General features: G+C 36.7%; 1 protein-coding gene across 4 annotated transcripts in view; it reads right to left on the bottom strand.

Moving 5' to 3' along the window:
- Positions 1 to 1,808: 1,808 nt before the first annotated feature.
- Positions 1,809 to 27,764, bottom strand: part of GNAI1 (G protein subunit alpha i1) — an 89,445-nt gene continuing 63,489 nt past the window's right edge. For 3 of the 4 annotated variants that reach the window (XM_029233826.1, XM_029233828.1, XM_029233827.1), the window contains exons 5-9: positions 27,410 to 27,567; positions 23,792 to 23,920; positions 17,362 to 17,491; positions 16,167 to 16,320; positions 1,809 to 3,898 (exon numbers count right to left, since the gene is read on the bottom strand). In XM_029233826.1, coding sequence (XP_029089659.1) covers positions 3,708 to 3,898; positions 16,167 to 16,320; positions 17,362 to 17,491; positions 23,792 to 23,920; positions 27,410 to 27,567 — 762 coding nt within the window. In that variant the 3' untranslated portion in view covers positions 1,809 to 3,707. The remainder of the gene's footprint in view (positions 3,899 to 16,166; positions 16,321 to 17,361; positions 17,492 to 23,791; positions 23,921 to 27,409; positions 27,568 to 27,764) is intronic. The other variant, XM_029233825.1, reaches the window with a different exon arrangement.

The following is a 27,764-nucleotide window of genomic DNA, read 5'->3' as shown; positions in this document are numbered from 1 at the left end:
ATCCAGTTTCATTCTTTTGCATGTGCTGTCCAGTTCTCCCAACACCATTTATTGAAGTGACTGTCCTTTCCCCATTTTGTATTCTTGGCTCCTTTGCCATAAATTAATTGACCACATATGCCCGGGTTTATCTTTGGGCTCTCTATTCTGTTTCTCAGATCTATGTGTATGTTTTTATGCCAAAAGAACACTGCTTTACTCTAGTTTTCTAATATAGTTTCAAATTATGGAGAATGATGTGTACAGCTTTGTTCTATCTTAAGTATTTTTATTCTAAAAATATTATGATTCAGATAAACTCAGAAGGCGAGAGTGGGAATGGTTAAAAGACTACTTAGCCATTTTCTGGAAATAAGGTAGCATTATTTGGAGTTCTCTGATAGGCATGAAGTCAGAAGTCATAGGTTTGAAACCTTCATCTTGCTCATTAATTAACCTCTCTGAGCCTTTTTTGATATATCTCACAGTTACTGTTGGCATTCAGTAAGAACATATGCATTTTATAGTATGGATTTTGGGGGGGAAAAGATTGAAACTGAATGAGTGAGATGAAGCATGAAAGTATTTTTAAGAAGGGTACTGAAATAGATGGAAGGGGATTTTAGAAACCAGAAGAGCTTTAGGAACTTTGGGAATGGAAACTAGGACTGTGTGATTGGTTCAGCTGGGGTGCTCGCCCAGTGATTCCCCAGTCCAGGGAGGTAAGCACTGTGATTGGCAGCCCTATCAGAACCATGCCCTTCCCAGGAGGGCGGGCTGAAGAACAGATGCCAGTTGATCTAAAAAAGAGACCACAGGGCTTCCCTGGTGGCGCAGTGGTTGAGAGTCCGCCTGCCGATGCAGGGGACACGGGTTCGTGCCCCGGTCCGGGAAGATCCCACATGCCGCGGAGCGGCTGGGCCCGTGAGCCATGGCCGCTGAGCCTGCGCGTCCGGAGCCTGTGCTCCGCAATGGGAGAGGCCACAACAGTGAGAGGCCCGTGTACCTCAAAAAAAATAAAAATAAAAAAATAAAAAAGAGACCACAAACAAAAGTGCTAAGAAGTAAAAATAACAACATTAACAGACCTGAATGAACATTTCCCATGTTCCAGGTATTGTTTTGAGCATATTTCAGGTAGTATGTAGTACAATACTTGAAGGAAAACCCAGGCTATGCACAAAGTATTATTAGAATGTGAGGGAGAGAGAGGGGACGTAGTGAAGTGGGCTCAGATGATGAAGAGCCTGGAATGGAAGGCCAAGTTAGATTTCACTTTATTGACAAGTCAGAGCCAATGCACAGAAAACGCAGCCAGAGTTCTAGATTAGGATAAGTAACCTGGATTAAAGAAGGGAGAAACTGGAAGTGGGGAATGTAATAAGACATTTTAAGTGGAAGTTAAGCAAAGACCTGAATTCAGTAGGTGGTAGTGGGAATGGAAAAGAGAAAACAAACAAAAAACACATGTGAGGCACTGGGAAAGTAGGCTTGTGAGCAAATGGTGACTTATACGGCTGAAAAATTCCCCACTGAGGGATTAAATGAATGACAAAGTGCATGACAAAGTCAGAGGGTGAGAACTTGTTGACAGGGAAAGTGATGAATTTGGTTTGCACATACTGAATTGGAGCAGGCAGTCACTTCTCAGAAGGGGATATCAAGCAGGCAATTCCAAATGTGGCACCACATCTCATGAGGAAACTTGGGGCAGGGAAAACTCAAGCTTCTGGAGTAGATGAAGTTGCAGAAGGACAACACAGAGAAAGAAGAAATGAACACACAACAGACTGATACTTAAATGGTAATGCAAAACATGTATTAGCCAACAGGTTTGTAAAATTTTAAAAATTCAAATTTATTAGGTTTTATTAGTAACACAATTACACAGACTAAAGTTCAGGAATTCATCAATTATGGTCACCAATATGTGCTTCTTGTGGCGTTTTAAACTTATTTCTCATGATTCAAATTGATTTACAGGATAGTTGAACTTCATACATAGCTTCATAATATGAATACAACAGGTCTTCCATCCATAAAATTAATGAAAACATATCTTTCATCAAAGGCACATAAAGAATCTAAACTAACACATTTGAAGAATTTTGTTAAGAAATTTTTGAATTTCTCTACATTACAAAGAAGAAAAACAAATCCCCAAAATGAAACGGTTATACACACACGCGCACACACACACACACACACACACACAAACCACAGAGACTTCAACAGAATGACAGCACACAACTAAATTTAGAAACTACTTACCCATGAAGCTTACTGAAAGACTAACTTTTTCAAGATGAGTAAAAAAGAGAAGTAGGGTATGGAATGCTATTCACTTTGCTGAAACAAGGTCATAGAGACACACCATGAATAATTAAAAATGACTATCAAAATTCAGTATCTAGCAGAAATGTAACACTTACTTGAGGATACACACAATCACTGACTTAATTAAATCCTGCTACTCATTTTCTAAGTGTAATTGCCCATTTCATTCTCAGAAATAATAGCACAGTTTAAAAAGAAATAATACAAACTCAGGCAAGTGGAGGCAATTTGAATAATCTAAGGGAAAAAAGTAATTTTAACATAGCGTGATAATTAAATTTGAAACTAGTTACTTACATATATGAATTTAAAGCTTGCATTTTATCATCAGCAGAATATTCAAAGATCTTTCCTGTTATCTTCTAAACAAGGAGCTATCATGTATAGTAGGTACAAGGGATTTCCCAAAGGAAATACGCAAATGAATGTCTCAAAATTCATTATGCTAACTTATTTTTTACCCACAAAAATGCTCTCACACCCACCTAAACTTAGTTATAAATAAAAATGTAGTTATTTAAAGTGTATAAAAATCTGGCATCACCTTTAAGGCAATGCATGAATACCATCCAAATATTAAAATTCAAAGTGAAAACAAACCAACCGAATAAAAATTAAGAATTTATAATAAGTCTGTAAGTATATCCTCAAAAATCTGAAATTTGTTTTCAAACCAAATCTAATGTAGAATCAGATTAGCATGCATTCTTAAAAGAAAAACTGAAATGCATACAATGTTTAACTGATCCAAAGGCAGGTATACTCCTCCACTTCAAGAACGTTTCAATGAAACACATTAAATTTAAAGAACAAATCATGTTATTAAAATAGTCTGTGCAATGTTTGTACAAATAACATTTTTATGATTACAAGTATACATATAATCAAGACAAGGGCTGCAATGTGTCCTAATATTAATGACTGTACTTAAAAATTTACAGGATATGAACATAAATAAAGCTGTTTAAAACTGGCAAACATAATAGTCTTTCAGTACAAAGTACTTAATATTTCTGTTATTTCCCAAGCCATCACGCTAAAATCGTAAGTTGCCACTCTTAATACCTAAAAGTAATGTGGAAAACTAAAGTCATAAATACATGTATACATACATTTGCATATTTACACTTACACAGAAGTCATCAGTACACTAGAGTCCAGCTTTAACACTGCCCTTAGTTTCACACTGCAGGACCACCTCTCACATTTAAGAAAGGACCTTCCATTACTTCCAGTTAAAAAAAAAAACCAACAAAAAACCAATTTTGGTCAGGTCCCAGATGCATTTCCCATATACTACATTCTGTGTTGCTGCAAGATTCTAGTGTAGAGAGATCCACATATAAGTACTCATTTGGTTTGAAAATGCATTTTACCATTTACTGCAAAACTCAGAAGAGACCACAATCTTTTAGATTATTTTTTATGATGACATCTGTTACAGCATCAAAGACAAACTGCACATTCTTGGTATCTGTGGCACATGTGAAGTGGGTGTATATTTCCTTCGTGTCCTTTCTTTTATTGAGGTCTTCAAACTGACATTGAATATATGCAGCTGCCTCTTCATATGTGTTTGAGCCTGATATGGGAAAAGGAAAGAAACATAAGGCGAAGTTAAAATGAGTATACCACTAAGCAACATGGACCTTAAAATACTGAAATCAGTTTCTTATGTGTAAAATATGTGGACTCTATAATCGTCTTTGCCCTTCGAGACTAAGATAAACTATTTCTTCTAAGTGAAACATACCCAATGTTAATCACCCTGTAATGACTATAAGTTACCCTTAAAAACAAAAAAGCACGGTATTCCACGTTCCCCATGATCTCTGTTCCTGCCTCAATCTCCAACTGTCAGAGTCCCTTTTTTTCTAACCCCTTATACTCTACATCCTAACATGGTGGCAGCACACTATTTCACTTCTAAGCCTGGTGGCTGGATCAAGAAATGTTGGCCGATGCTGATTGGTACTTTTTATTCCCCTTCCTATGTATACATTAATTAGCATTTCTCAATTTTTGTATTCAAAAACTGTACAAGGGTCTACAATGTTGTTTATGCCTATGAGGTTACAAAAAGGTGAATGACACACTTCTGCTTTCAGGTGACTGAAGACTCCTGAGTACAACACTTTGATGCTTGGCAGTATCTAAAGATAATCACACATACTCTGTGACCCAAGAGTTCAGTTTTCCAGGGGTGTCCTTGACAGAACTATATAGATATGTTCACTAGAAGACACATAAAGACTGTTAACAGCAGAACTTCTACTTTAGGAAACAACCCAAAAGTTCATTAACTGCAGACGGGCTACTAAATCCTGGTATATATTCACACAATGAGCTGCCATAGAGAAATGAGAATAAAAGAACTACTGCTGCACACAATACTATAGCTGAGCTTCATAAACATACTGTTGAACAAATGAAGGCAGACACAAAACAGTATATACTGTAAACAACTAATGTTTAGAAAACAGGTTTGGAAACAATCAAAATTAATCGATGAAGACAGAAGTCATAATAGTGGTTAACTCTTTGTGTGAGTAGGTGGGTGGATGGAAGTTGATCAGTTAAGACTGGGGAGGGGCATGACAGGGTTTCTGGGGACCTGGAAATGTTCTATTTCTTGACCTGAAAGGTGCATATTATCAGTGTTTTCACTTTTTAAAATTCAGTAAGTTTCACATTTGTGCTAAGTATGTGAGTATCTATATACTTTATAGTTCATATATGTATACATATGATACTTCAATAAAATGTTCCTTTGAAAAAAACTGTTAATTCTGTCACTTGCAGTAATAACACAAAATTATACGCCTGGACTTCAAGGTCCTCTGTTACCCCGCCTGCTTGGTAAAGCCATTCTAAGACCCTCTGTTCCACATCTGAGGCTCACTCCATGTCAGGAGGAAACCTGTATTCAAAGTACCACCTGTGTTACTGCAGTGCTTTCCCTCCCCTGCACTTCACCAGCTGTTTTCATAGCTTGGCTACTCTAAGTAATGCTGCAATGAACAGAGACGTGCATGTATCTTTTCCAGAAAGTGTTTTCATCTTCTTCAAATAAATACCCAGAAGTGGAATGGCTGAATCATATGGTAGTTCTATTTTTAATTTATTGAGGAATCTCCATATTGTTTTCCATAATGGCTGCACCAATTTACATTCCCAGCAATAGGGTACAAGGGTTCCTGTTTTTCTACGTCTTTACCAACGTCTGGCATTTCTTTTCTTTATGATAACGGCCATTCTAATGGGTGTGAGGTGGTAGCTCATTGTGGTTTTGATTTGCGTTTCCCTGATTGTTAGTGACGTTGAGCACCTTTTCACGGACATGTCGGCCACTGGTATGTCTATTCAGATCCTCTGTCCATTTTAATAGTGAAATTGTGTTTTTGTTACTGACTTGTATGGGTTCTTTATACAGCTGGCCCTCTGCATCTGTGGGTTTATAACCAGCAAATATGGAGCACCAACTGTCCTATGCCATTTTATGTAAGGGACTTGAGCATCCATAGATTTTGGTATCTATGGCAGGTCCTGAAACCAATCTCCCAAGGATACTGAGGGATGACTGTACATTTTGGATATGAAGCCCTTATCAGATAAATGTTTTGCAAATATTTTCTCCCATTCCTTAGGCTGCATTTTTATTTTGTTGATGGTTTCCTTTGCTGTGCAGAAGCTTTTTAGTTTGATGATATCACCCAACTTGTTTATTTTTGCTTTTGTTGCCTTTGCTTTTGGTGCCAAACTTAAAAAAAAAAATCACGACTGTCAAGCTTACGGCCTGTGTTTTCTTCTAGGAGTTTTATGGTTTCAGGTCTTACGTTCAAGGGTTTGAGGTCTCACGTTCGAGTCTTTAATCTGTTTGGGTTTATTTTTGTGTATGGTGGAGAAAGCAGTCCAGTTTCATTCTTTAGCATGTGGCTGTCCAGTTTTCCTAACACCATTTAATGAAGAGACTTCCTTCCCCGTTGTATATTCTTGGGTCATCTGTCATAAATTACTTGATCATGTATACATGGGTTTACTTCTGGGCTCTCTATTCTGTTCCTCAGATATATGTGTCTGTTTTTTATGCCAATACCACACTGTTTTCATTACTGTAGCTGTGTAATATAGTTGGAAATTAGGGTGCACAGTGCCTCCAGCTTTGTTCTTCTTTCTCAAGATTGCTTTAGCTTTTGGAGTCTTTTGTGATTCAGAATTTTAGGACTATTCTCTTTCTGTGAAAAATGCCATTAGAATTTTGAAAGGGATTGCACTGACACTGTTAGACAACTTTAGGTAGTACGGACCTTTTTAACAATATTAATATTCCTCCAATCCATGGGCATGGAATATCTTTCCATTTATGTGTATCTTCTTCAATTTCTTTCATCTATGTTTTAGTTTTCAGTGTACAGGCCTTTCCTCTCCTTGGTTAAATTTATTCCTAGAAATTTTCTTCTTTTAATGCAACTGTAAATCTGACTGTTTCAGTTTTTCTTATAGTTCATTACTAGTGTTACAGATTTTTGTATCATGCAACTTTACTAAATTCACTGATTATGCGTTTTAAGTTTTTTTGTGAATCTGAGATTTTCTATGTATAATACCATGTCTTGTGCAAATAGTGGCAGTTTTACTTCTTGCTTTCTGATTTGGATGCCTTTTCTTTTTCTTGCTTAAACTGCAGTGATAGGACTTGTAAATACTATGTTGAATGAAAGTGGTGAGACTGGGAAACCTTGTCTTATTCCCGATCTTAGAGGAAAAGCTTTCAACTTTTTACTGTTGAGTATGATATCAGCTATAGGCCTTTATTATATTGAGGTACATTCCCTCTGTACCCATTTTGTTGAGTTTTTATCCTAAATGGATGTTGAATTTTGTCAAATGCTTTTTTTTTTTGCATCTGTTGAGATGATCTTGTGATTTTTATCCTTCATTTTGTTTTGCAGACAGTGAACTATATGCTTGCATCCTCGGAGTAAATCTCACATAGTTGTGGTGTAATGATCCTTTTAATTTATTGCTGAATTCAGTTTGCTAATATTTTGTTGAAGATTTTTGCATTTATGTTTATCAGGGATATTGGCCTGTAATTTTCTTTTCTTGTGGCATACTTGCCTGGTTTTGGTAACAGGGTAATGGTGGCCTGGTAAAATGAGTTATGGAAAAGGAGAGAATGCTTCCAATTTTGGAAGAGTTTAAGAAGGACTGCTAACAATTAATTCTTTTGTGTTTAGCAGAATTCACCAGTAAAGTCATCTGGTCATGAACTTTGTTTATTGGGAGGTTTCTGATTACTGATTCAATCTCCTTACTAACATAGGCTGTTCAGATTTTCTATTTCTTCATGATTCAAACTTGGTAGGTTGTATGTTTGTTTCTATGAATTTTTCCAAGTTGTCAAAATAAGTTTAAATTTTATCTCTTAAGTTGCTAGCAGACAACCATATACTCTACAAATCAAATTTTAACTTATTAAATCATAATAAGGTTGGTACTCTGAAATTCTAAAGCAATAAACAATGTCTTCTTGATTCACAGAAGCTAATACAACCTCTAAATTAAAAACATGTTTTGAGAAAACAGCTTGCCCTGAGTGCATGGCTCAATTTGCTGTATCTATTGTGGGCAGCTGGTTAGATTACTGAATCCCTAGAACTACAAGATACATTCCTCAACTTGATTTTAAGTTTTGGAAAAGAATGACTAGGGGGAAGGTGACAGATATTTTCTAACGTGATAGAACTGTCTTGAATAAAGGTTAAGTACAGATGATAATCTGGTTCAATACTGGAGAATTGGGTGCCTGGTGATATAATTCAAAGGGAGATAAAGGAGATTTGAATAAAAAAAATAACATGAATTCAGTTGGAGTCTCAGGTGCTAAAAAACATGGACAGATTCAACAAGCAGTTGGAAATGCAAGCCTGAGTCTCAACAGAGAAATTAGAGTTGACAACTGAATTTATCATGCTGAGAATAAATATGACTATGAAAGAATGGAGTGCTAGAAGATTATAAGACTACAGACGGAATCTGGTGAAATGCCAAAATGTAAATAGATAAAAAGAGGAGAAGACAGGAGCAGAGAGAGGTAGGGGATAAATCAAGTGAGTAGCTTGGAGGCTACAATGGGTTCTCCTACAGCAAACATAGCCACAGGGATTAAGAGTTGAGGGTGCAACAAGAGGTGACAGCATCAATACTTAGCGTGTGCAATGAAGTTTTTAATTATAGTCTTAACACTGGGACTATGAAAGAATTATGTAATACTCTCCTTGCTCACAGAGCCTGAGATCAGTGATTCTTATTAACTCGACAACATACGAGAAACATTTTGAACACAATGCATACCTGACAAAAAAAGAGCTAACAACTATCTTCTTGGCTGCTCTAAAAATCCCTGCAAGTATGTAATATGTGAGGATTGATTGCAAGTATGTAATATGTGAGGATTGATTGGGGTCCTCTGATAATATTAGCACAAAAGGGCTACTTCACAATAGAAAATGACAAACATGAACTGAAAGACAGAGGAAAGTAAAGGCCAAACAGAGCCACCTTGATTCTGGGTAACTTCAATCTTGCAATTAGAACTATAAATAATTTTATTCCTATAAAGCACTAAAAATGTTTCTGAATAAGGTGACTTAGGACACTGACTTTCAAAAAGAAAACAAAACTAAGTTAATTCTGTGCAATTATTTCAAAGTGTAACTTTGCGATACATAGAAAGGGCTGTAGTAATGAGAGGAGGATCATACTGATGGGAGACCCTCCTGCTTTGCCTCCATTGAAAATATATAATTAAATGTATTCTGGTTGTTAATGTCCTGGATGCAGGAGTGCAACAGACTTGGGTCTGGATTTGGACTCTATTGCTTCATTAAATCACAGTGCTCTCACCTACATAAGTGGGATGTGAAAGCACTGATATCGTATCGTTGTTTTAACACTGCCTGTGAAAAGGCAGTACAATTTACTGAACACAAAATTGACAAATTTTGTTTATAATGAAACAAATTCCTGAGACTTGGGCAGCAGTGGGGGAAGCCAGATTCCGTGACAGCAACAGCAGGGATCATGGCAAGAATCACGGCTTGAAGGCTGCCCCGGGTGGTCTCATCTTCCTGCAGCTTGTAGACCCTCAGGCTTAGTGGAGCTGTTAACAGAGGCAGCGGTCACCCGGAGCAGCAAGAGTAGCACCAGCAAGCTCCTTCCCCTGGAACTACACTCAGCATTGCAGCATCAAGATGCCATTTGTCTCCGTGTGGCTGACAGGGACTTGGTGCCTGGGCCTGGAGGCAGGCCTGGGCCGCTGAGGTAGGAGAGCCGAGTTCAGGACATTGGACCACAGAGACCTCCTGGCCCCATGTAATATATCAATCAGTGAGAGGTCTCCCAAAGATCTCCGTCTCAATGCTAAGACCCACATCCACCCAACAGCCAGCAAGCCAGAGATCTCCATCTCAACTCCACCCAAAGGCCAGCAAGTTCCAGTGCTGGATGACCCATGCCAATCAACTAGCAAGACAGGAACACCACCCCACCCGTTAGCAGACAGGCTGCCTAAAATCTACTAAGTTCACAGATACCCAAAAACACACCACCGTGCGCCGCCCCTCCCACCAGAACACAGGCACGAGTCCCCTCCACCAGGAAGCCTACACGACCCACTGAACCAACCTCACCCAGTGGGGGCAGACACCAAAAACAACGGGAACTACGAACCTGCAGCCTGCGAAAAGGAGACCCCAAACACGGTCAGTTAAACAAAATGAGAAGACAGAGAAACACACAGCAGATGAAGCAGCAAGGTAAAAACCCACCAGACTGAACAAATGAAGAGGAAACAGGCAGTCTACCTGAAAAAGAATTCAGAGTAATGATAGGAAAGATGATCCAAAATCTTGGAAATAGAATGGAGAAAATACAAGAAACATTTAACAAGGATCTAGAGGAACTAAAGAGCACACAAACAGTGATGAACAACACAATTACTGAAATTAAAAATACTCCAGAAGGAATCAATAGCAGAATAATTGAGGCAGAAGAACAGATAAGTGACCTGGAAGATAACATAGTGGAAATAACTATTGCAGAGCAGAATAAAGAAATAAGAATGAAGAGAATTGAGGACAATCTCAGAGACGTCTGGGACAACATTAAACACACCAACATTCGAATTACAGGGGTTCCAGAAGAAGAGAAAAAGAAAGGGTCTGAGAAAATATTTGAAGAGATGATAGTTGAAAACTTCCCTAACGTGGGAAAGGAAATAGAGTCCCATACAGGATAAATCCAAGGAGAAATACGCCGAGACACATATTAATCAAACTGTCAAAAATTAAATACAAAGAAAACATATTAAAAGCAGCAAGGGAAAAACAACAAGTAACACACAAGGGAATCCCCATAAGGTTAACAGCTGATCTTTCAGCAGAAACTCTGCAAGCCAGAAGGGAGTGGCAAGACATATTGAAAGGGATGAAAGGGAAAAACCTACAACCAAGATTACTCTAGCCAGCAAGGATCTCATTCAGAGAAATTAAAACCTTTACAGACAAGCAAAAGCTAAGAGAATTCAGCACAACCAAACCAGCTTTAAAACAAATGCTAAAGGAACTTCTCTAGGCAGGAAACACGAGGAAAACATCTACGATAACAAACCCAAAACAAATAGGAACATACATGTCAATAATTACCTTAAGTGTAAGCAGATTAAATGCTCCAACCAAAAGGCACAGACTGGCTGAATGGATACAAAAACAAGACCCGTATATATGTTGTCTACAAGAGACCCACTTCAGACCCAGGGATACATACAGACTGAAAAAGATATTCCACGCAAATGGAAATCAAAAGAAAGCTGGAGTAGCAATTCTCATATCAGACAAAATAGACTTTAAAATAAAGACTATTACAAGAGACAAAGAAGGACACTACATAATGATCAAGGGATCAATCCAAGAAGAAGATACAACAATGGTAAATATTTATGCACCCAACACAGAAGAGCACCTTAATACAAAAGGCAAATGCTAACAGCCATAAAAGGTGAAATCGACAGTAACACGTTCATAGTAGGGGACCTTAAGACCCCACTTTCACCAATGGACAGATCATCCAAAATGAAAATAAATAAGGAAACACAAGCTTTAAATGGTCCATTAAACAAGAGGGACTTAATTGATATTTCTAGGACATTCCATCCAGAAACAACAGAATCCATTTTCTTCTCAAGTGCTCATGGAACATTCTCCAGGATAGATCATATCCTGGGTCACAAATCAAGCCTTGGTAAATTTAAGAAAATTGAAATCGTATCAAGTATCTTTTCCAACCACAATGCTATGAGACTAGATATCAATTACAGGAAAAAAATCGGTAAAAAATACAAATACATGGAGGCTAAACAGTACAATACTAAATAACCAAGAGATCACTGAAATCAAAAAACACCTAGATGGCTTCCCTGGTGGCGCAGTGTTTGGGAGTCTGCCTGCCAATGCAGGGGACACAGGTTCGTGCCCTGGTCTGGGAGGATCCCACATGCTGCGGAGCGGCTGGGCCCGTGAGCCATGGCCGCTGAGCCTGCACGTCCGGAGCCTGTGCTCTGCAACGGGAGGGGCCGCAGCAGTAAGAGGCCCACATACTGCAAAGAAAGAAAAACCTAGAAACAAATGGCAATGAAAACGCGATGACCCAAAACCTATGGGATGCAGCAAAAGCAGTTCTAAGAGAGAAGTTTATAGCAATACAATCCTACCTCAAGAAACAATAAACATCTCAAATAAACAACCTAACCTTATACCTAAGGCAATTAGAGAAAGAAGAGCAAAACACCCCCAAAGTTAGCAGAAGGAAAGAAATCATAAAGATCAGATTTAAATGAAAAAGAAATGAAACAGAAAGATCAATAAAACTAAAAGCTGGTTCTTTGAGAAGAAAAACAAAATTGATAGACCGTTAGCCAGACTCATCAAGAAAAAAAAGAAGACTCAAATCAACAGAATTAGAAATGAAAAAGGAGAAGTAACAACTGACACTGCAGAAATACAAAGGATCATGAGAGATTACTACAAGCAACTCTATGCCAATAAAAGAGACAACCTAGAAGAAATGGACACATTCTTAGAAGAGCACAACCTTCTGAGACAACCAGAAAGAAACAGAAAATAAAAACAGACCAATCACAAGCACTGAAATTGAAACTGTGATTAAAACTCTTCCAACAAACAAAAGCCCAGGATCAGACGGCTTCACAGGCAAATTCTATCAAACATTTAGAGAAGAGCTAACACCTATCCTCTCAAACTCTTCCAAAATATAGCAAAGGGAGGAACACTCCCAAACTCATTCTATGAGGCCACCATCACCCTGATACCAAAACCAGACAAAGGTGTCATGAAAAAAGAAAACTAGAGGCCAATATCAGTGATGAACATAGATGCAAAAATCCTCAACGAAATACTAGCAAACAGAATCCAGCAGCACATTAAAAGGATCATACACCATGATCAAGTGGGATTTATCCCAGAGATGCAAGGATTCTTCAATATACGCAAGTCAATCAATGTGATACACCATATTAACAAATTGAAGGAGAAAAACCATATGATCATCTCAATAGATGCAGAAAAAGCTTGTGAAAAAATTCAACACAAATTTATGATAAAAACTCTCCAGAAAGTAGGCATAGTGGGAACCTACCTCAACATAATAAAAGCCATATATGACAAACCCACAGCCAACATCGTTCTCAATGGTGAAAAACTGAAACCATTTCCTCTAAGATCAGGAACAAGACAAGGTTGTCCACTCTCACCACTATTATTCAACCTAGTTTTGGAAGTCTTAGCCGCAGCAATCAGAAAAGAAAAAGAAATAAAAGGAATCCAGATCAGAAAAGAAGTTAAACTGTCACTGTTTGCACATGACATGACACTATACATAGAGAATCCTAAAAATGCTACCAGAAAACTACTAGAGCTAATCAATGTATTTGGTAAAGTACCAGGATACAAAATTAATGCACAGAAATCTCTTGCATTCCTATACACTCATGATGAAAAATGTGAAAGAGAAATTAAGGAAACACTCCCATTTACCATTGCAACAAAAAGAATAAAATACCTAGGAATAAACCTACCTAAGGAGACAAAAGACCTGTATGCAGAAAATTGTAAGACACTGATGAAAGAAATTAAAGATGATACGAACAGACGGAGAGCTATGAGAGATATACCACGTTCTTGGATTGCAAGAATCAACACTGTGAAAATGACTACACTACCCACAGCAATCTACAGATCCAGTACAATCCCTATCAAACTACCAACGGCATTTTTCACAGAAGTAGAACAAAAAATTTCACAATTTGTATGGAAACACAAAAGATCCAGAGAAACCCCTTACCTAAATGTAAGGCTAGACACTATAAAACTCTTAGAGGAAAGCACAGGCAGAACACTCTATTTATGCTATAAATCACAGCAAGATCCTTTTTGACCCACCTCCTAGAGTACTGGAAATAAAAATAAAAGTAAACAAATGGGACCTAATGAAACTTAAAAGCTTTTGCACAGCAAAGGAAACCATAAACAAGATGAAAAGACAACCCTCAGAATGGGAGAAAATATTTGCAAATGAAGCAACTCACAAAGGATTAATCTCTAAAATTTACAAGCAGCTCAGTATCAGAAAAACAAACAACCCAATCCAAAAATGGGCAGAAGACCTAAACAGACATTTCTCCAAAGAAGACATACAGATTGCCAACAAACACATGAAAGGGTGCTCAACATCATTAATCATTAGAGAAACGCAAATCGAAACTACAAGGAGGTATCACCTCACACCAGTCAGAATGGCCATCATCAAAAAATCTACAAACAATAAATGCTGGAGAGGGTGTGGAGAAAAGGGAACCCTCTTGCACTGTTGGTGGGAATGTAAGTTGGTGCAGCCACTATGGAGAACAGTATGGAGGTTCCTTAAAGAACTAAAAATAGGACTACCATACGATCCAGCAATCCCACTACCCAGCATATACCCTGAGAAAACCATAATTCAAAAAGAGTCATGTACCACAATGTTCACTGTGGCTCTACTTACAACAGCCAAGACATGGAAGCAACCTAAGTGTCCATCAACAGATGAATGGATAAAGAAGATGTGGCACATATATATATATATATATATATATATATATGGCACATATATATATATATATATATATATATATATATATATACAATGGAATATTACTCAGCCATAAAAAGAAATGAAACTGAGTTGTCTGTAATGAGGTGGATGGACCTAGAGTCTGTCATACAGAGTGAAGTAAGTCAGAAAGTGAAATACAAATATTGTATGCTAACACATATGTATGGAATCTAAAAAACTAAACAAAAAAAAGTGGTTTTGAAGAACCTGGGAACAGGACAGGAATAAAGATGCAGCTGTAGAAAATGGACTTGAGGACACAGGGAGGGGGAGGGGTAAGTTGGGACGAAGTGAGAGAGCGGCATGGACATATATACACTACCAAATGTAAAATAGCTAGCTAGTGGGAAGCAGCCGCATAGCACAGGGAGATCAGCTCGGTGCTTTGTGACCACCTAGAGGGGTGGGATAGGGAGGGTGGGAGGGAGACGCAAGAGGGAGGGGATATGGGGATAGATGTATACGTATAGCTGATTCACTTTGTTATACAGCAGCAACTAACAGCATTGTAAAGCAATTATACTCCAATAAGGATGTTAAAAAAATAATGCAATAAATGTAATATTTCACTTTCACATTTTTCAACCAAAAAAATTCTTGAGACCTTTTTTTTTTTAACAATGAGGATGGAGTGAGGGTAACTTGTATCAATTAGCTAAATTAACCAAGCTTCATAATGTTTAGATTTAGAGATGAGATAAACTATTGGTAGTCAAACTTTTTTTTTAGGCATCGAACTTTCTTCATTAAAATAAAATAAAGCCTTATTCAGAAACCCAATATGCAAAACAGATGAAAGCTAAATTACTCTGCCTTAGGGAGGGAGAAGTTGAGTGTGGAGGGGGGCAGGGGGCGGGGGGTATCACTGTTCCTTGCACCCACTTTCAATAGCAGCCAGGGAAATGTTCCAAGGAACTAAACTTAACCAATGTTTTAGCCCAACTTCTGATTTCACAGATGGGGTAGTGAGACCCCATTAACTGCCTTGTTCAAGATCAAAGAGCTAATTATGGAAAAGCCAGGACTGCATCTCAGGTCTCCTTTTCTCACTGCAGACCATTTTACACAGTAGTAAAATTAAAGTACCACTAACAGTCTCATTACCAAAGCCTGGATTTCTTGTGAAACCTTTCCTGACTCCCCTGAGGAGTTAGCTAACTCACAGACTCCTTTCTAATTTTTTCCCCCTTCCAATTACTATCCATGTTCCTTTGTACTCGTGTGCTGCACTGCTATTGTGTATCTGTTTGTTTAGGAGTACCTCTGTCTTTGACATTAAGTCAGTGACCAGAGACACATTTTATTTATTGTGCATCACACAATACCTGACATAAGATCTGTTAACTGGATGAACCAATCAATACCGTAAGTTTATGAAGACTTGGAGTCATCATAGAAAATTATCTAAAAGCTTTTCCCTAAAATGAATGTTATTTCCAATCATCTCACCCACAACTCAAGGAACTACTTGTGCTTGAATGCAGTTTGATAAATAATTTCTCTTAAAGGTTAAGAATTACTAAGCCAAAAGATTCAAATCAACAACTGAAATCTTGCCTTAGGGGAACGTTCACTTAGAAATATACGAGCTGACAAGTTATCTACAGAAAGTAAAATACCTGCATATTCTGGATAGCATATAGTGAGAGGGCTCTTTTTGATTTTTTCTTCGAAGAGATCCTTCTTGTTTAGAAAAAGTATAATAGATGTATCTGTAAACCATTTGTTGTTACATATGCTGTCGAACAACTTCATGCTTTCATGCATTCGGTTCTGTAATAGAATACAGCCAGTTTGTCATAATGGCAAGGATTTTAAGAAATATTACTTTTAAAAAATGAGCGTGGAAAAAAAAAAGTATGGTAATACAGTAGAACTTAGCTGAAAAATAGGTAACATCCCACAAAAACATATTTTTGCCATTTAAGAACAAGCACACACTTTGATTTTAGGGAAGATGAGTGTCTACATCACTCATCACTTTTTTGTATTCAACCAGTACTTGCTGAGCGCCGGCAGCGTGTCACTGTGCTGCAGGACCCTGCGATCTAGAAATGCAAAGTGCAAACGTTTCAAAGGAGACCTCGTTATTACAGAGTGAATTGAAGTTTCCATTAAAAGTAGAGTTTTTTAAAGATTAATAAATTAAACTGAAAAAGCTGAAACACAATTAGCCCAGTACCCTAAATATAATGGTATATTAGGGAAGGAAACCTCCAATTCCTGTTTCCTGCCCTTCCAGTATCTGTGGTTTCAAAAAGGGCACTAATATATTTTATAGTGCCAGAATGACAGAAATGAACATGTGCACTACACCTACTGCATGATAATTGTATATAACTTATTTTAATAAAAGAAACTGACACATAGCTTTTTTCTAATTAAAAATATTTTCCCCAGATTAATGGTACACTGAAACACATCTGAAAATTACATGACAGTAGCAAAGTATAACAGAGATCAAGGATTACTGAGCTGGCAGAAGTAATAAGTTAAGAAAAATAAGCCTTGGACTATAATGGAACTAACTTTATTTTCATTTAGTATGTGGATACCAGATCACATAAATGCCTAGTTAAGCAACTAGGGTTGAGGTGAGATTAACTTTTTGTGTCTTCCCTTTTTCCAGGATCCATCTGTTCTTTGTATTCTAAAAGGGAAATATACTAAACAAAAGTTAGAGAAAACAGCCTGAACTTTCAATTAATTTAGGCATTAGTAAGAAATCTTCAAGAATTTTTCACAGAAAAATTCTTGGCAACATCTCCAGCCCTTCATATGCCATGCTCAATCTTTAAAAGTGGTTCTACTTGCCATTTCTTCATCTTCAGCTAGAACCAGGTCATAGTCACTCAGTGCCACACAGAAGATGATGGCGGTCACTCCTTCAAAGCAATGAATCCACTTCTTCCTCTCAGATCTCTGTCCTCCCACATCAAACATTCTGTAAGAGGAAAAATAATGAGTTTGACATCACGCTGAATGTTCAGAGGCTCTGAGGAGTTCTATAAAAATCAACAAAAAAGCTCCAAATCGCATAGGGAATGTGGGATGGAAAGAAAGGAGAAAAGGATTTTATGGGAGGAATATAATGTCACAAATTGATTTTCACAAAGAAAAAAAGTCTGCTGGTTTTTAAACCATTTTGTTTTTATCTCACAGTAAAACAAAACAAAAAACCCAAAATACCCTAAAAAAAATAACACATTCATTAACATATGAGAACACTTTAGAACAGAAGATGAAAACAAATACAAAAGAAGGGGCAGCACTGTAAGAATGCAGAGATAATAGAATATATTCAATTTGCTAAAGTCACAGAACATTAGAGGCAGAGAACATGGGCCCCTCATCCAACTACAAAATGTTTTCTCTCAGAAGCAATACAGCAGATGTAAAGGAGAAGCCATCCCAGGTAAGAAAAGCTGGGCAAGCAAGTCATATTTAAACAGGGGCAAACAAGCTGCCTAAATTAAAAAGTAAAACCATGGTATAGAAAAAAAAAAAATGAGATGAGATAAATGGATGGCCTACTGAATAGTCTGAAAATTAGGACTGAAAAAAACTCAATTTTTACATGATACACAACAGTAGACCACTGTAGGTTACTGTACAGGGTAGTAACACAAACAGTATAAAAACAATAATCTTCCTCCTTTCCTTGTTAAGAGTTTAAGTTAAGCACAAGTTGGAATTCACATAGATTACGTTATGCAACCTAGAAATAACCACTTACATAATGGAAACACTATGCAAACTGGTACATTTTTAAAGGCTCCATTTATCTAGATACTGCACTAATTAAAATAGTCCCTATTTAATTCTCAGGCAAAAAGAATTTTCCCTGTAGAATAGTTTTGGCCTATAAACCAAATCTGAGTACATAAGATCTGTACTCATTACAAAAGTAACTAGTATTGTTACTTTTATCATCATTTAAGTGCCATTCTTTCTATTAGTTTAGCTAGTAAATTGTTCATTAAGTTTAAGTATGCTATATAACAAAATGATTCTACTACACACCAAAATGGGTAAGATATAAAAAGGACAGCTGGTAGTAAAGATCAAACAAGAACAAAAGAAATTAAAATGATTACCCATTTGTTAAATTGCCAAGGAACACAATTTGAAGACAACTTTACCAAAAAGATAATATATTTTAGCTAACTTCTCTGATCAAATGTCACATATTTCCTGACCACTCCATGTAAAATAACAACAAAACCCACCCTGTCCCACATTATCCCTCTGTTGATGGCTGGTTTTATGTGTCAATTTGGCTAGGCTATCATACGCAGCTATTTAATCAAACACTAATCTGGGTGCTGCGGTGAAGATATTTTCTGGTTATGGTTAACATCTATAGTCAGTCGATTCTCAGTAAAGGAGATTATCCTTGATAATGTGGGCAGCCCTCATGCAATGAGCTGAAAGGCCTTCAGAGCAAAAACTGAAGTTCCCCAGAAGAAAAAAAAATTCTGCCTCAATACTGTAACATCAGTTTCTACCTGAGCCTGCTGTCCTGCACTACAAACTTCCAATTCGCTGGCACCTACAGTCACGTTAAGCCAGTTCCTTGAAATACACAGAACCTACTGGTTCTGCTGCTTGCAAGAACCCTGACTGACACAAATTTTAGTAGCCGGAGTGGGGTAATACTGTAAAACTAATTCCCAAAACTGTGCAAGTGGCTTTGGAAATGGGTAATAGGGAAAGGCTGGAAGAATTTTGAGTTACTTGACAGAAAAAGCCCAGAATGCCTTGAAAGATAGTTGGTTAGAAATACGGATATTAAAGGTGATTCTGATGAGACTTAGATGGAAGTAAAGAGGACGGTAGAAAAGCTTCTATCTTAGAGAATGAATATATATCATCATGAACACAATGTTGAAAGATATATGAATGTTAAAGATGTTTTTGTTGAGGTCTCAGAAGGAAATGAGAAGTATTGGACACTGCAGAAAAGGTAATCCTTGTTTTAAAGTGGCAAAAACTTGGCTTAACTATTCTAGTGCTGGGTGTAAGGTAGGACTTGTAAGAGATGAACCTGGATATTTAGATTTAGCTGAGAAAATTTTCAAGCGAAGAATGCAAGGTACAACCTTGGTTCTCCTTGCTGCTAAAGTAAAATGCAAGATGAAGGAGAGAAACTGAGGAGTGAACTAATAAGCAAAGAAGAACCAGACCCACACAGGGAAGAAGGCCAAGGACTGGAGTGATATGACCGTAAGGCAGGGAACACCAAGGACTGCTGACAACCACCAGAAGCTAAGAAGAGGCAAGGGAGGATTCTTTTTTCGAGCCTTCAGAAGGGGCACAGTCCTGCTGACAAACTGATTTTAAACTTCTAGCTTCAACTATCAAAGAATAAATTTCCATTGTTATATGCCACTAGTTTGTGGTAATTTGTTACAGCAGCTTTAGGAAACTAGTATATCCCCGCCATCTTGCTTTATTTCTCTTTGTAGCAATTATCACCCCCCGAATCCTAAATAGTTATTTCATCTCCTCTCCTCCCCCATCCCTAAAACAACATAAAGGCAAAGACTTTGTTTTGGCCATGTTATATCCCATCCACTGGACAAACACACGCACTTCATAAACATTTGTTGAATGAAAGAATGAACAGTGTCTACAGAATATTTTAAAACACTTTCAATCAATAACTTTCAAAACACTTTCAATCAACTATTTTTTACCAATGGCATTTTTCACAGAACTAGACCAAAAAACTTTAAAATTTATCTGGAAACATGAAAGACCCCGAATTGCCAAAGCAATCTTGAGAAAGAAAAACAGAGCTGGAGGAATCAGACTCCCTGACTTCAGACTATACTACAAAGCTACAGTAATCAAAACAGTATGGTACTGGCACAAAAACAGAACTATAGATCAATGGACTAGGATAGAAAGCCCAGAGATAAACCCACACACCTTTGGTCAATTAATCTATGACAAGGGAGGTAAGAATATACAATGGAGAAAAGACAGTCTCTTCAATAAGTGAGTCTGGGAAAACTGGACAGCTACATGTAAAAGAATGAAATTACAACATTGTCTAACACCATACACAAAAATAAATGGATCAATAATAGGTTAGTTTTACCATGTTGAAGATCTAGACCTTCCAGTTATGCTGTGGGAATGTTAAATATAAAAGCACTTTAACTTGATAAGTAATATGAATACAGAAGAAATCTTCAATTTATTTAATGTAGAAATGAATGAGGGTCATTCATATACTGGTCATAAAGAACGTTTAATCTAAGCCACTGCTTCTCAAACTTTAGTGTGCATTAGAATCACCAGGTGGGTAAGTTGATGCTGCTGATCTGGGGACCACACTTCGAGAATCACTGGCCTAATTCATAAGTCAAGGAGCAAAAATGACTAAGAACTAATATGACAAAGGATCAGACTGTGCACAGAGCATTTTCATTATTTCACAAATACAGGAGAATTATCTTCAAATTCTGAACTTCTATTTCTTTAACCCAAAACAAAGCAAGATTATAGTATGTTCTCCTTCATATGAAAAGATGAGACTTTTGACTAATATCAAATAGGGAGTGAAATTGCATTTTCTTAGGTTTCTCTTTTTAGAGGGAGCAAGGGGAGGGAGGGAAGATGGAAGGGGATATATTGGCTATCCTGAGCTATGCTGTCTTACCCTCAGACTGTCATCTAATTCCACTGTGACCAAGGCTGAGACAATTCTAGTTGACCATATATAAATACCAACCCCATAAATGACATTCCACCCCAAAACCAACTGCACATTACATTACTAAAGAAAAGGAATAGAAACATGTTATGATGATTTTCTAATAGAAGGGATGCTTTAATTCTATATTCAGCAAAAATATAACAAGATAAAACTGTTAATCCTTTAAAGCAAAATAATCTTCACAGACACTTTCCATAAATGCCTAGTCACAGAGGTGATAATATATATTGTTAAGTTATAATGCCTTATTGCCTCAATTTGAATTTGTTAATTCCCATACCACAAAATAAGTGAAACTGAAATTTTATATCAGCAGTTAAAAATCAGACAATGAATTTATACCACAAAACACACAAAATGATAAGCACACGTGAGTTTCCAGTAGAATTATTCTAAGTATATTTTTGCCCTCATTCTTCTGAGGCTCACTTAATATATAAAAAGCAAAGTTGGAACCATATGTTAGCAATGATAGTAATTTAACAGAATTCAAATCCAAAATAAGACAAAGTTTATTTGAAGTTCCTGACAGACCTATGTTTATCTGTAAGTCCGCAAGTGAAAACAGTAACTAAAAGCATCCTGTGAAATTTTACCTCACCCAAGGAGACTAAATAGAGCAAGGTAAGTGGACTTCCTGGAAGGATCATGATGACAGACAACTCCTGATGTTGAAATGGCAACTTTGAGAAACCTAGGCTGGAAGTGAAGTGTATGGTCTGGAAGCGAATGTTTAGGGCGCATCTACTGAAGAACGAAACTGAATTTTGCACAGTTAGATTGCCCAAAGCACCAAATAATTGATGTGACACTTACCTTTGCCGTTTCCCATCATTTACAGAGCTCACACCTCTCTGTTTCCTTTTATAGACAGTAACCATTTTATGTATAAACCTCTGACAATGAGCAAGATTGGAACAGTCTGTTAAGAATCTTAAACAAGTTTGCCCTTACCTAACCAGGGGCCTACGTCCAGAATCCTTACTTGCTAACCCTAACCCCATGCATTTTCTCCTGAAACTTCATGGTTAGAATAAAGTCATCATCTGAACGTAACAATTTAAATTTGCTATAGAATATGGTCTTAAGGCAAGGTAAATAAAAACCAAAAAAAATCAGAATTTAAGGTGTACTAGGATTAAAAAAAGACCCAATAAAGCTTAAAATCTAATAGTGAATTTCCTTATAATTAAAATCACTTTATAATTTTTAAATACATCTGGCAACAGTTATCAAATAAGACTAATCAGATTATTTAAAATAATACTATTTTAATATTCCTCAGTTTGGTTATTTAATATTCTCCAAATAGTAAGCAAACTATAAGATTTCAATAAGAGATCATACCAGCAGGGAAAGGAAAAAAAAAAAGCCCACAGCAAAAAAAAACAGAAAAAAATTAAAAGCAAATGCAAAACAGTATCATGTTACAGTACCAAAAGTTACATGGTCAGATAAACTAATTATGATCGATCTCTGTTTAAGAAAGCAGGGCAATGTTTGTTTTTTTGGAGGGAAGCTGCCAGGGAAAACAAATTAAATTTTAGTTTTCTGGAAAACTTAATTACATTAATCACTGAATGTGGGATAATGTGATAAATGATAGTAACAAATGTATTATATTTAAAATACTTATGGAGAGAATCAGAGGTATAGTTGCATATATTTAGCTGTGCTCCCCACAACTTGTAATATTGAGCTTCTTTACGAGGTGAGCTGATGAATATCTGTTTTCAATCTTTCACTAGGAGCCTTTCTTTAAGATGGTTTCAGAAATTCTGCTTTACTATCATACTGTTTCAGAGCACTGGAGTTAACTGAAGCAAAATTCAGCAGTTTTTCTCATACTTTGAAAACTGTTACTTATTGGAAAAAGAAAAACATAGTTCTGTAAATCTGAATGCAATGTTTAAATGAACTTCCCTCAGCCCAGTTCATTACACAATGAGCAGACTAGACAAAATGAACTCCAGATTCCCTTTCATTCTAAAGGCTACCACTTAGTGCTTCTCTGTTCAGACTTCAGTTAAGTTATAGTACACTGTAAATTAAATGAACATTTTTCATCATGAAATAGTACAAACATGAGTTTGCATAAATAAAAATCTTCGTGAAAATTTTTAAAAAGGTAACTTTTAAAAATATTTCCATAAATAAGCATATATTCTATCAGTGAAACCTAAAACTGGATGGCAACACTTTCCCAAAATATAAAATATTAGAGCAGTACTTTCTTTTAAAAATAAAAGCCAAAAACTATTTTTATTTAAGTCACTGTGAAAAATATAGGCAAAAGGAATTTGCATGGCTATTTTTTCTTAAATAAAAATATAACTATTCCTCCTGAATGTTTCTTGACCTCTTTCAGCCCAAAATTCTTCTGTCCAATCAGGTGTGAAACATTTTTTGTAATTTCAAACTCTGAACATTTTAAAACTTTTATTAGTATACCTTTTTTTCCTTAAACAATGTGTTCTGTATCTAAATTCATAAATCATATGTTTTGAAGATACTCACTTAAAATGAAGATCTTTGAAAGTAAAATGGGTCTCAACAATTCCTGTAGTTTTCACTCGGGTTCTGAGAACATCTTGTTGAGTTGGGATATAATTTGGTTGTGCAATTCTGTCCAAGTCATTCAAATAGCTGAAAAAATAAACAACAATATGCTAATAGCTAACACTGTCAATAAAGATCATCTAAACCAAAGAGTAAAACATTCTGATGCATGCAATACCCCAGATTACTGAAGTTTTTATATTTCTGTGGAATGATGTAATTTTAAGTCTATATCTTACACAACTCTCACAGAAATGAAAATTTTTATACTTCTCCAGCCACAAAGTTCCTTAAATATTTCAGTAATTCTCCTTGTTGGAAAAGAAAACAAAGTAATAACTTTATGAATATCCAAACTCATGGCACACCATGAATTTGTCCCTTAAAACTCTTTATTACACTTCTTTGATGTAGCACTGTGTTTATGTTCCAGACATTATTCGTTTGTTGAGAAATTAGAAAGCCTTCCTAAGTAGTGAGGAAACCTCTGGCCAAAGGCTGAATTCAATATTGTTCCTTTTCAACCAACCTTAAGTAACATACAGGAAAACATGACACATGCTCCTTCCTATACTCTACATTTTACTGCCTCTACGAATCAGTATTCATATTTTACTTCTCATTGATTTCGGTCACTCATTGAACACTTTCTGCCAATGATGCAAAATACGTTGTGCTATAAAAATGTAGTGGTGTCGTACCATGCAATTCTTTCATTTTGTGTCCACTTATGTAGTAGAATCAATAATGTTACAGTCCAGGTATGGAGAGATTAAGGTGAACCTGAGTGGTTCAAGAGGGCTTCATGGATAGTGAAGGGCATAAATAGAAATCTGACAGGTGCAACGGATAAAAGGGAATGTCATTCACATCAGGAAAAGCAGTAGAACAGTGTGGAGGTAGGAAGAGTCACGTCTTGTATCTCAGAAAGTAAGTCCACTAGTAAGTAGGCTATGCATGGAATTAATCCTAAGGTCAGTTGAATGTGGGGAGCATCACTGGAGTGTTTTCTAATATATTCTAGAGTGGAAGAGTCCAAGATAATTTAGACGATACTCTAGGTTTATTATAGAGAGGCACCAACTTTTGCAACTTTAATTGATGTTATCCTCTGAAACTGTTCCTTAGCCATTTAGAATGGGGTCTTACAAACAAAAGGAGCTCAATAAATATTTTATTTCTGGAGATGGGGTTGGAAGGCTATCCTGTGAATTAGTAATCAAAATGTTTTAGACAGTTAAGTCTATGTATGTGATGCTGATACCAGAAGCTGATACCAGAATACATGGATATGATAGCTTGAGTTATCTGTATTATATTTACTGAATTTAAAATAATCAATGTATTACTGCATTGGTGATAATCCCCTAGTACTTCATCTGTGTTTTTAGTTCCATATACATAACATTCACCTTATTGTAAGAAAACCTGACTTAAAAAACAAACAAACAGGCCATGGCTAGATTTTACTAATTGTCCCTTTGAAATAGTGAGCTATTCTTATTTAAAATTTACTGATTACTTCTATGTACATTTCTTTGCTTAAAACTGCTATAGTTCTATTAGCCTCTAAAAATAATGCACATTTATATTTCAACAAGACAAAAAAGAAAAACAGGCATTGTGAAAAACTCCAATTGTTTTAAAAGATCACAAATTTAAAATGTAAATTGGTGGTTAGATGGTCATAATGGGCAGCTTGGCAGCATCCCCTATCTCCGGTCAAGAATTCAGAAATCAAGATAGCTTGTAACTACCACAGGGAAAAAAGATTTTTATGATTTCCTTCATTCTTGAAAAATGGCTCCATTATTGCCATCTTAAGATCAGAACGACCAGTAATGAAGTAACGGGGAGCCAAAGTGACACGTTTCTTTCAGAGCGTGTCCAAGCACTGTGCACAGGAAAAAGGGTCTTGGTAAATATACTGAGGGGGGTCCAGAAAGATAGGGGGAAAGGAACTTCAATCTATTGTCCCTAAGAAGCACCCCTTAATTATTCAAATAGTTCCCCTTGCTGGGCTCAGCTCAGAGAAACCTTCTCACCGTGAGTGACTTCCACTTAGATCTTTCTGCAGGTTCTGGTGGTGCCAAAGCAAGTATGGTGCACTAAGAGTTGTGTCCTTGCCCTAAGAATTTTTTTCTAATTTTCTCTTCTAGCTTCTGTAAAGTTTGGTTTACTAATATAAGGGCATATTGCGTGAGGACCATGTATCAGGCAATGGAGATACAACACTGGGAAAAAACAGACCTTACTGAATTTACAGTGCAGTGGCAAAGATAAAAAAAGAATCAAACAGTCTCAATATAAGTCAAATCACCTCAAAATAAATGTAAATCTGTGAGTAGTATGGAAAAAAATACATCACATCACGAATACCTAACAGGGAGTCAAAGGCCTACGCATTGAGTCGAAGAGTATTTCCTTGTAGAAGTGAGGACACCAGTTGGAGAGATGGGCTACACAGCGATAAGAAGATGTTACATACACATATATAAACTATGTATGTAATAATTTGTATGTTTATACACTTGTAAAACACTAAAAATACATATTGAGAAATATAGCATTATAAAAACTGTGACGGGTTACACAGTAATTTGTATTACTTATTCATTCACACTAAATCATTTACCTAAACTGAGTACTCTGACGTGCAATACATGACACGCTATACGATAATACGGTCCTCAGGAGCCATAACCCGTTGGTTTTCCACTGTGGCAAACTAGGTGTATTTACCTGGACCTTCTAATACCTGTCATCTTCTATTTAATCCTCACTTGTGTTCCTAAGAGCCAACAGCTCTGTCAAGAAAACTGAGTAAGTTTGGAAAGTAAAATGAGTGCAAGGCACATGTTTCTAGTCATATCATCTTTGACATTTCTGAGTGTGTGCGCCAAGTAATGGAAACAAATCCTTGATTTTTTTTTTTTTTTTTAATTCTACGTGGATCATCAAACAGAAAGCTCCCTGATTAGGTTTTATCAAAACTTCCTTTATAGACTTTTCTGGAGCCACCACCTGGAAAATCAGGGCAGGTTTTTCTTCTAAAAAACTAGACTTAGATATCTGTAAACAATGTCCAATGCAACAGGGCACATACAGTTGACAACTTTCAACTAAATCATTTACCTGAGTACTCTGTGTCACTGAGTACTCTGTGTCTGTCACTGGACAAGTAACTTCTCAGGCACTTAGTAAACAAAAAGCACACAAATCAGTTACCCTCCCCTTTGGCTAGCCCCAGGTAAACTAGAGATACACCCAAATTCAGAGAGAATTTTGGCAAGTTCCAATTACTTTCTTGGAAATATACTGGAAACAGCTCCATTCTGCATGTTTCAATTAGTTACATGAGTCCCTTGAGACAACTTTTGAACACAAGGGAAATATGAGCCTTGCTACCTACAAACACACACAAAAAAGACAGAAGTTTTGAAATACTGTCATCCTAAATATCCTGAGTTGTATAAGAATGTGTCAGCCAACTCTGCATTAAAAGTGACCTGGAGGTATACCTGACTTCCAAGTAATTATTCATGATAGTGTAGTTCTGAAGTTATGATTACTTACTATGCTGCAGAATCATTAAGCTGGTACTCTCGGGACCTGTTGAAGCAGGCTTGTACACCACTGTCTTTCCACAATCTCTTTATAACTCCAGCAAGTTCTGCAGTCATAAAACCTTCCTCAGCAGCGCCAGCAAGCACAAAGAGTTGGCGGGCATCGTCCTGAAGATTCAAAGTCCATTTTTATTTAAAAAGTAAAAAGGCAGACACTACAGATAAAGTATATTATAGATGACAAAAAGTGCAATAGTGAATTTCCTTTATGCCTTTTATTGGTGTCATAACTTGGATTTCTCTAAAAGAACCACTTAAAAAATTGGCTTAATCAAAAAAGCATAATCTTAAATCATGAGTCCATG

Source organism: Monodon monoceros, unplaced genomic scaffold, assembly GCF_005190385.1.
Source record: "Monodon monoceros isolate NGI ecotype Baffin Bay Population unplaced genomic scaffold, NGI_Narwhal_1 Super_Scaffold_2, whole genome shotgun sequence".
NCBI lineage: Eukaryota > Metazoa > Chordata > Mammalia > Artiodactyla > Monodontidae > Monodon > Monodon monoceros.
The sequence above is the reverse complement of the archived record's forward strand: the minus strand, read 5'-3'. Positions and strand labels throughout refer to the sequence as shown.